At 44.5% G+C, this 9,837-nt stretch overlaps 1 protein-coding gene across 2 annotated transcripts; it reads left to right on the top strand.

Annotated features, from left to right (window-relative positions):
* Positions 1-2,180: 2,180 nt before the first annotated feature.
* LOC106923083 (uncharacterized) lies at positions 2,181-8,139 on the top strand. Of its 2 annotated transcripts, none has more exons than XM_088010553.1 (2): positions 2,181-4,301; positions 6,882-8,139. In XM_088010553.1, exon 1 carries the CDS (start codon positions 2,333-2,335, stop codon positions 2,930-2,932), a length of 600 nt encoding a protein of 199 aa, XP_087866679.1. In that variant the 5' UTR covers positions 2,181-2,332; the 3' UTR covers positions 2,933-4,301; positions 6,882-8,139. The 2 variants fall into 2 exon arrangements, with proteins under 2 accessions (XP_087866679.1, XP_014851426.2); XM_014995940.2 differs by having other exon boundaries at positions 4,143-4,301.
* Positions 8,140-9,837: the final 1,698 nt, after the last annotated feature.

Raw genomic sequence — 9,837 nt, 5'->3', positions numbered from 1 at the left:
TTTTCTGGTTCTGATCCAAATCAAGTCGAGTTTATTTGTTTATTTCAGCACAAAACACGACACAGGAACCGATTAAGAGACAGGAGAGAAACATTTGACCAATTCAGTTGTTTTCATTATTTAGTTGCCAAACTAAAATATTTAGCTAACAGACTAAATATATATATTTAAACTAAATATTGTGTTAACACTTTATTTGACGGGGTGAGCCTAAGACTGACATGACGCCTGTCATGAACATGAAGACGTCCTTATGAATGTTTATGACAGCATTCGGTAAATAATGACATTAAATGCAAAGTTGCTCTAAAAGTTGAATTGAAAGTTTATTAAAAATGCCAACTTTGCATTTAATGTGTCATTATTTACCGAATGACACTTCATAACAGCTGTCATAAACATTCATAAGGACGTCTTCATGTTCATGACTGTCATGTCAGTCTGATGCTCACCCCGTCAAATAAAGTGATACTGATATTGTTTTGGCAGTTTTGCAGTTTTCTGGAAGTTTGTTCCAGATTATTTTAGTTGTCAGATCTTTGAGCTGCAGTGTTCCAGGTGTTCCAGGTGCAGGTCGGTTCTCACCCTGCCCCTTCTCCCCCTCCAGGCTGAGACCTCCACCTCCTCCACTGTCGACAAGGTGACCACCAGGACCTCAAACATCACAGGGACTACAACCCCTGGCAAAAAGTATGGAATCACCAGTCTTGGATGAGCACTCATTCAGACATTTCATGCTGTAAAACAAACTCGGATCAAAAACATGATACAATATTAAGGTCATTCCAAAGTGCAACTTGTTGGCTTTCAGGAACACTCAAAGAAATGAAGAGAAAACATTGTGGAAGTCAGTGAATGATACTTTTATTGACCAAACACAGGGAAATAAATATGGAATCACTCAATTCTGAGGAAAAAAGTATGGAATCACTCAAATTGGAGGTAGAAAAAAGGACACACCCAGTCTATTTCCTTTCCCTAAATGGACACCTGCCCCAGATTAGATGTGCCCGTTAGTGTGCAGTTCAAAACACCTGCAGTCATGACACCTTGGAGGGCTGCTGGACGAAGTGGAGTGGCGAGAACCATGACTCCAACAAGAGAAATGTCCCTTGAAACAAAAGAGAGGATTGTGAAACTTCTTGAAGAAGGTAACCCTTCACGCATGGTTGCTAAAGATGTGGGCTGTTCACAGTCAGCTGTATCCAAGATATGGTCCAAACACAAACAGCATGGAATGGTTGTTAAAGCCAAGCGTACTGGTAGACCAAGAAAGACATTAAAGCGTCAAGACAAACAACTAAAGGTCATTTGTCTTGAAAACCAAAAAAGTACAACTAAACAGATGAAGCATAAATGGGAGGAAGCTGGAGTCAATGTATGTGACCGAACCGTAAGAAATCGCCTAAAGGAGGTGGGATTTCAATACAGGAAAGCTAAATGAAAACCAGCATTGACACCTAAACATAAAAGAACGAGACTCCAATGGGCTAAGGAGAGGCAATCATGGACTGTGGATGACTGGATGAAAGTTGTCTTCAGTGATGAGTCAAGAATCTGCATTGGACAAGGTGATGATGCTGGAACTTTTGTTTGGTGCCGTTCCAGTGAGATTTATGAAGAGGCCTGCCTGAAGAAAACAACCAAATTTCCACAGTCCTTGATGATATGGGGCTGCATGTCAGGCAAAGGCACTGGGGAGATGACTGTGGTTAATTCTTCTATCAATGCACAAGTTTACATTGACATTTTGGACAGTTTTCTCATCCCTTCAATTGAACAGATGTTTGGAGATGATGAAATGATTTTCCAAGATGACAATGCATCGTGCCATAGGGCAAAAACAGTGAAGGCATTCCTTGAAGAAAGACACATTCAGTCGATGTCATGGCCTGCAAATAGTCCAGATCTCAACCCAATAGAAAACCTGTGGTGGAGATTGAAAAAAATGTTCCACAAGAAGGGTCCAACCAGCAAAGCTGATCTGGCAACTGCTATCAAAGAGAGTAGGCACCAAATACAGTTTGTCCCTCATCAAGTCCATGCCTCAGAGACTAAAAGCTGTTATAAAAGCCAAAGATGGTGCAACTAAATACTAGTGATGTATTTTGAATGGTCTTTTGTTTATGTGTTTTTCATGATTCCATACTTTTTTCCTCAGAATTGAGTGATTCCATATTTATTTCCCTGTGTTTGGTCAATAAAAGTATCATTCACTGACTTCCACAATGTTTTCTCTTCATTTCTTTGAGTGTTCCTGAAAGCCAACAAGTTGCACTTTGGAACGACCTTAATATTGTATCATGTTTTTGATCCGAGTTTGTTTTACAGCATGAAATGTCTGAATGACTGCTCATCCAACACTGGTGATTCCATACTTTTTGCCAGGGGTTGTAATGCGACCTTCCAGCCTCCGACAACCATGCCGCAGCTCAGCCAGTCGCCCCCCACCTCGGAGGCCGGTATTCCCACCTCGGAGGCCGGTGTTCCCACCTCGGAGGCCGGTATTCCCACCTCGGAGGCCGGTGTTCCCACCTCGGAGGCCGGTATTCCCACCTCGGAGGCCGGTGTTCCCACCTCGGAGGCCGGTGTTCCCACCTCGGAGGCCGGTGTTCCCACCTCGGAGGCCGGTGTTCCCACCTCGGAGGCCGGTACGTCCCCCGGCGGCAGCAGCAGCCCCAGCAGTACCACCCCTGACTCCTCCACCCACCCCTCCGTCACCGCCTCCCCCCAGACGGTCGTCCAGCCCCCTGCGACGACCCGGACCCCTGCGGCTCCCAGCCAGAGCCCCCCCGGCGACGGCGGGAGTGCGACCCCTCTGACCTCTGCCCCCCCCACGGCGGGGTCGGGCTGCGTGTCTGCAGGCCGCAGGCTGCAGCAGCTGCTGCTGGCTGCGGCCTGCATGCTGCTGCAGCGCGCCGCTCACACCTGAACCTGGACTGTCTCTGGGTTCAGCGGTGACGTGCTGCAGGCTGAGCTCTCCTCTCATCCATCAGAAATGATCTGAACTTCTGTTTCTATGAGCAACAAAACGTTAACCGGTTCTGCTCATGTTTTTCCTGAACTGAAAGTCCAACCGGCCGCTCCGCTTCGCTGCAGCTGATGGAAAACTAAACCCTGATCCTGATTTACATCCTGATTTTAAAAGGAAAACAGCTTTCACTTAAAGAACAACACATGCAAATCCTGCTGGTGTTCTCTGTGCAGAGGACAGGCAGGATAAACATCCACATTCACACAGGAAACGCGGCTCCGCATTATTAAAGCTTTACTCATAAAATCTGTCTGAATTTGCTTAATCCAGAAACATTTCAGATGTTTCACATTAAAATCAAACCTGGTCCAGATTAATCAGACAGGATTTATTTTCTGGGTGTAAAATATTTAGTCTGAGATCCTTCAGCCGCTCAGCCTATTTATCAAACATTAAAATCAGATCTTTTCAGGATTTCACAGCTTAAATTCAGTTTTCCTGATTTCAGTCTAAGTCCGTTGGATGACCAGTTCCTCCTTCCAGACTGAACTCAGAGCGACGCTTTGCTCCAAACCTCAGGAAAGATTAAAAACTATGAAACTGTTAGAGCTCAGGATTGTTTATTCATCTAATGTTGGATTTAAAACGCTGCTTATTTTGGTGATAAATTATTTCTGATAAAAATGTGATTGATTAATAATAAACCCTGAAAGTAGCTTGATTAAAACTTTTAATCCACTGACAGACAAAAGATGAAAAATGTCCTTATTTCCTTACTTGTAAAATAAATATTATTGTAAATATTTCTTTCACTGTTTGCACTTTCTTGCAGTTGGAATTTCCTTATTTGTAAAACTGGTACCAAACTATGCTAAAGTTTCCTCTTTTTCATTGTTAAGTTTTTGAATAAAAGTTCTCATAAATAATTTATTCTTGTGATATTCTGACTTTATAATCGTATTTAAAACTAAAACTCTCTCCTCAGCCCAACAGTAAACCTGCATGTTGTTTCTGGGTTGTCGTTGTGCTGTACGACTTTATTTTCCAATAAAATGTTTTCCGTAAGAGGAGGCGGCGGCTCCAGGTGAGCCCAGGTGTGATGGATTTCATGGGACGTTTTGCATTCGGTGGGGAGGAGACAGAGACCTGGAAACGGGCATCAGGTGAACGCCGCGCCATAAAAGGCTGCCGTCTGGAAAATTTCCCCCATTTGTGGCGCGTTGGGCAGGAAGACGGAGCGTCGGCATCGACGGTCAGCATGAAGCTGTGGGAGCTGCTGCCTCTGGCCCTGCTGGGCACCAGGCTCTGCTGGATGAGCTCAGCGCAGGTAAAACACCGACACACCTCCACCTGCAGCACAAACACATTTCACTGCTGCAATATCTCACACCGAACCTGCAGGCTGCAGAATGGCTCTTTTTAAAAGGGGTTGTTTGGTTTTCAACTCACAAAAAGATTGAGTTCATGATAGAAAATCAAACTAAAACATTTTTTTAATGATTAAGTTTTCAACTGTTTTTTAAATCTGAGAACAGAAACTTGAATATAATTAAATCCTAAATAATGAGCAGAAAATGTATTTTTAACCACTTGAGCTTCAGATCAACAAGGTTTACAGCCTGTAGCCAATCAGAGCCATCGATTGTTGCTGCTGGAACATCAGGGGAACATCAGGGGCATCAAGGGGCATCTGGGAACATCAGGGGCAAATCAGGGGGCATCTGGGAACATCAGGGGAACATCAGGGGGCATCTGGGAACATCAAGGGAACATCAGGGGGCATTTGGGAACATCAAGGGAACATCAAGGGAACATCAGGGGGCATTTGGGAACATCAAGGGAACATCAAGGGGTATTTGGGAACATCAGGGGAACATCAGGGAACATCAGGGGCATCTGGGAACATCAGGGGAAAATCAGGGGGTATCTGGGAACATCAGGGAAACATCAGGGGGCATCTGGGAACATCAAGGGAACATCAAGGGAACATCAGGGAACATCAGGGAACATTGGGGGACATCAAAGGAACATCAGGGAACATCAGGGGGCATCTGGGAACATCAGGGAAAAATCAGGGGGCATCTGGGAACATCAGGGGAAAATCAGGGGGTATCTGGGAAAATCAGGGGAACATCAGGGGGCATCTGAGAACATCAAGGGAACATCAGGGAACATCAGGGGCCATCTGGGAACATCTAGGGAACATCAGGGGAAAATCAGTGGGTGTCTGGGAACATCAGGTGAACATCAGGGAACATCGGGGGACATCAAGGGAACATCAGGGAACATCAGGGGGCATCTGGGAACATCAGGGGAAAATCAGGTAGTATCTGGGAACATCAGGGGAAAATCAGGGGGTATCTGGGAACATCAGGTGAACACCAGGGGGCATCTGGGAACATCAGGGGGAACATCAGGGGGCATCTGGGAACATCAAGGGAACATCAGGGGGCATCTGGGAACATCAAGGGAACATCAGGGCGTATTTGGGAACATCAGGGGAAAATCAGGGGGTATCTGGGAACATCAGGGGAAGATCAGGGGGTATCTGGGAACATCAGGGGAAAATCAGGGGGCATCTGGGAACATCAGGGGAAAATCAGGGGGTATCTGGGAACATCAGGGGAAGATCAGGGGGTATCTGGGAACATCAGGGGAAAATCAGGGGGCATCTGGGAACATCAGGGGAAAATCAGGGGGTATCTGGGAAAATCAGGGGAACATCAGGGGGCATCTGGGAACATCAAGGGAACATCAGGGGCCATCTGGGAACATCTAGGGAACATCAGGGGAAAATCAGTGGGTGTCTGGGAACATCAGGTGAACATCAGGGAACATCGGGGGACATCAAGGGAACATCAGGGAACATCAGGGGGCATCTGGGAACATCAGGGGAAAATCAGGTAGTATCTGGGAACATCAGGGGAAAATCAGGGGGTATCTGGGAACATCAGGTGAACACCAGGGGGCATCTGGGAACATCAGGGGGAACATCAGGGGGCATCTGGGAACATCAGGGGGAACGTCAGGGGGCATCTGGGAACATCAAGGGAACATCAGGGGGCATCTGGGAACATCAAGGGAACATCAGGGGGTATTTGGGAACATCAGGGGAAAATCAGGGGGTATCTGGGAACATCAGGGGAAGATCAGGGGGTATCTGGGAACATCAGGGGAAAATCAGGGAACATCGGGGGACATCAAGGGAACATCAGGGAACATCAGGGGGCATCTGGGAACATCAGGGGAAAATCAGGGGGTATCTGGGAACATCAGGTGAACATCAGGGGGCATCTGGGAACATCAAGGGAACATCAAGGGAACATCAGGGAACATCGGGGGGCATCTAGGAACATCAGGGGAAAATCAGGGGACATCTGGAAACATCAGGGGAAAATCAGGGGGTATCTGGGAACATCAGGTGAACATCAGGAGGCATCTGGGAACATCAAGGGAACATCAAGGGAACATCAGGGGCTATCTGGGAACATCAAGGGAACATCAGGGGAACATCAGGGCAACATCAGGGGCCATCAAGGGAACATCAGAGAACATCAGGGGGCATCTAGGGGCATCTGGGAACATCAGGGAACATCAGGGGGCATCAAGGGGCATCTGGGAACATCAGGGAACATCAGGGGGCATCAAGGGGCATCAAGGGGCATCAAGGGGCATCTGGGAACATCAGGGAACATCAGGGGGCATCAAGGGGCATCTGGGAACATCAGGGGACATCTGGGAATATCAGGGGAACATTTGGGGCTATCTGGGAACGTCAGGATCATCTGGGCACATCCGCTTTAACTCCGCTCCACTTTTAAATCTGCGCTTGGATTAAATGTCTTCCTTCACAAGGACTGAATTCAGGTCAAAATGGCATCCTAACTCTGTCTCTGTCATCCATCAGGGAACAAGTACTTCAGCTGCAGCAGTCACAGGAAGCACTACCTCAGCCTGGACCACCGCCGACCCTGCTGTCACCAACAAAGATGCCAACGGCGCCAGCAGCAACAATGGCAACGGCAACGGCAAGTCCACCATCAGCACCATCAGCACCACCAACTCCACCGACACCAACTCCACGGACACCAGCGGCGGCACCAACAGCACTAGCAGTGGGAGCAGTGGGGGTGGGAGCAGTGGGAGCAGTGGGAGCAGTGGGAGCGGCACCACAACTCAACCACAGAAGGGAAACTCAGCAGGTGGAGGCTGCAGCTTCTCCTCCATTGGGCTGTTGCTCTGCTCCATCATGGTCCAGCTCACCTGGAGCTGCTAGGCTAATTGTATAGGTAGGGCTGGACGATAACGCTGAAAAATGTATCATGATAGAAGCATTTCCTATTAGTCAATATCAATAATTATGGATTTTTTTTTAAATATCTAAAATATTCCCAAACTGGTGGCGTGATCTTTCCTGTTTTATCCAGTTTTCACTGAACGCCGTTAGTTTTTATTTTTCAGCAGTTAGGAGAAACAGTGACAAAACCTGAAACTGCTACTGCGCAAGTTATTCAACAGGTTGTTGGTAGGCAACTGAGGTGGAGGGGAATTTGAAAATGCTTCTTACGCAGCAGGTTGTTGCTAGGTAACCAAAGAGTGAGGGAATCAGTAGATGCCACCAACCTAGCTAAGCTAGCTGTGAGAGGTTGAGCGGCTAAGTTGTTTCCTCTGCCTACATCTCCCAGAATGCTGTGCGGACTTCAGTGAAATGATTGAATATTAGATCAGATGTTACATATATTGATACTGATGACGTGTCTATTGTGTTATATGAGGTTATTGATTTATTGCCCAGCCCTGTGTTTAGGACAGATTAAGGCTAGTTAGCAGTAGGTCAGAGCTTCTGTCCACCTGAGATCTCAAGTACGCAGCAGCAGCAGGTGGAGTTCCTCCAGTCGCCTCCATCACCCGCTGCTGTTTAATTCTGTAGTTTCCTTTGATTAAAATCATATTTAACTAATGAAACTACAACTTGTTAAACGAGTCGCATGGTAGCGGTTAGTGTTGAGTTGCAAGCCTGTTATCTATAAACTCTCAGTAAATATGTGAAATTAAGCTGATCACTCATAGAAAATGTTTTCTGTAATGTGTGAAATCTATATTTATGACATGGATACAATATTTTAAGGTAAAGGTAGAATAAATAACGATAAAAAAAGAAGAAATCATTGCTTGCTGTTGATTCTGTACCTAAATGTGCTGTTATGTGACAAAGACTAATGAGAAACACTAAGTTCCTACAGCACCTGAACACAACATGAACTATTCCTGTCTTCCACATCATCATCACATCATTCATGGTTCTGAACATTAATTACATGTTTTAATTAATGTTTAACGCAAACATTAATTAATAAAACATCAGAGGTCAGCTGGACTGACCCGTCAGCTATACGGGGAAAAACCTGCTTGTTGTTTCAATCAGAGGGACAGCGACCCCTGGTGGCTATGGCTTGCAAAGATATACAGTCACAAAATAACAATCATTTGGGTTATTCAGTCTTTCATTAAAGCAAAATAAACAAATAAGTGGAAGTTCATATGCCATCATATATATTCATTCATTAATAAATCACAGTTTCAAAATAAAAGTTTAGTGCACTAAATATTTAGCTAGAATGCTAAATATTTGGCCTTATGCTAAATATTAAGCTTGCTAACTATATATTTAACCTTGAGCTAAATTTTTATCTTCAAACTAAATATTTAACTCGGTAAATATATATTTAGCTTGGAGCTAAATATTTAGTTTCAAACGCTTGAAAACGTAATAATTATTTAGTAAGCTACATATTATCTTCAAATAAACGCTTAAGTTGCTAACTAAATAGTTAGCTCGCTAATATAATATTTATCTTAAAATTAAATATGTAGCCTGGTAAGTAAATATTTAGCTTATAGCTAAATATTTAGTCTCAAGCTACATATTTAGCTTCAAATATTTAATAAAGTTAAATATGTAGCACCAAACTATTTATTTAGCTTGCTATTTAAATATTTAAATAGCAACATATTTAGCTAGACTGCTAAATATTTAGCTATATTACAGATGGACTAATAGGGAAACAGGGGAGGCTAAAGTTACCTGCTGGCGCTCTGATCCGGGTCGTTCAACCCGAACGCTGGAGGTGATTGCTGTCTGATTCGGTCCAAACTTGTCCAAACCGGTCTTGTGAGAAATTCTGTTCCCCTGTGAAAATCTGCCCCCTGTGTCGGGAGCGCGCATTGCAGCCAGAGAAGTGGATTCGGCGGATCTGACCATTTTCACGGCGCTTCTGATCGATTTCTCGGTAAAAACTACTCATATAATCATGTCAGTGTTGTAACTTTCAGTTTAATCGGCAGCTATCAAAATAAAAATACATACGTAAATAAACGAGGTCTGGTGTGGAGGTCTTTTTACGCTGTTTTGTGTTATTTTAAACGTGAAGAGAATCGATCTTTTTTTTTCAGCTTTTGTCTCGTAAGCCTGACAAATAAAAGTGAGTCAACAAACACAGATTCCCAACACGAAGTGTGCATTTATAATTTTTCATTTCTGATAAAGGAGGAGGGAAGCTGGCTGATAGCAGGGCACAAAAATAAAGACTTCCTGAAAAGATCAGTGTAAACTTTTTGGCCAGTCACGTTCTAATGTAAAATAAGGAAAATAAGGAAATGTCTAGTATGCTATCACACATAATAATTTTTGAGAATTTGGAAACAGTTACTTTTTATTTCCCAAAGTTATGGGGGAGAAGAGGAGAGAATGGATATTTCACCAGCCTGATAAAATCTGTTCCCCCCCCCCTTAAAATGGAAACAAATTAATTTACCCACAAAGTCTTTTACTGTCTTCATTCCCTCATCATCAACAATAAATC

The sequence above is a fragment of the Poecilia mexicana genome, unplaced genomic scaffold, assembly GCF_051168715.1.
Source record: "Poecilia mexicana isolate PSO_F unplaced genomic scaffold, ASM5116871v1 scaffold_11, whole genome shotgun sequence".
NCBI classification, from domain to species: domain Eukaryota; kingdom Metazoa; phylum Chordata; class Actinopteri; order Cyprinodontiformes; family Poeciliidae; genus Poecilia; species Poecilia mexicana.
The sequence above is the reverse complement of the archived record's forward strand: the minus strand, read 5'-3'. Positions and strand labels throughout refer to the sequence as shown.

Bases quoted from the DNA above. Each gene is read 5' to 3' on its own strand.
- LOC106923083 (XM_088010553.1), top strand. From the start codon at position 2,333: ATGAAATGTCTGAATGACTGCTCATCCAACACTGGTGATTCCATACTT.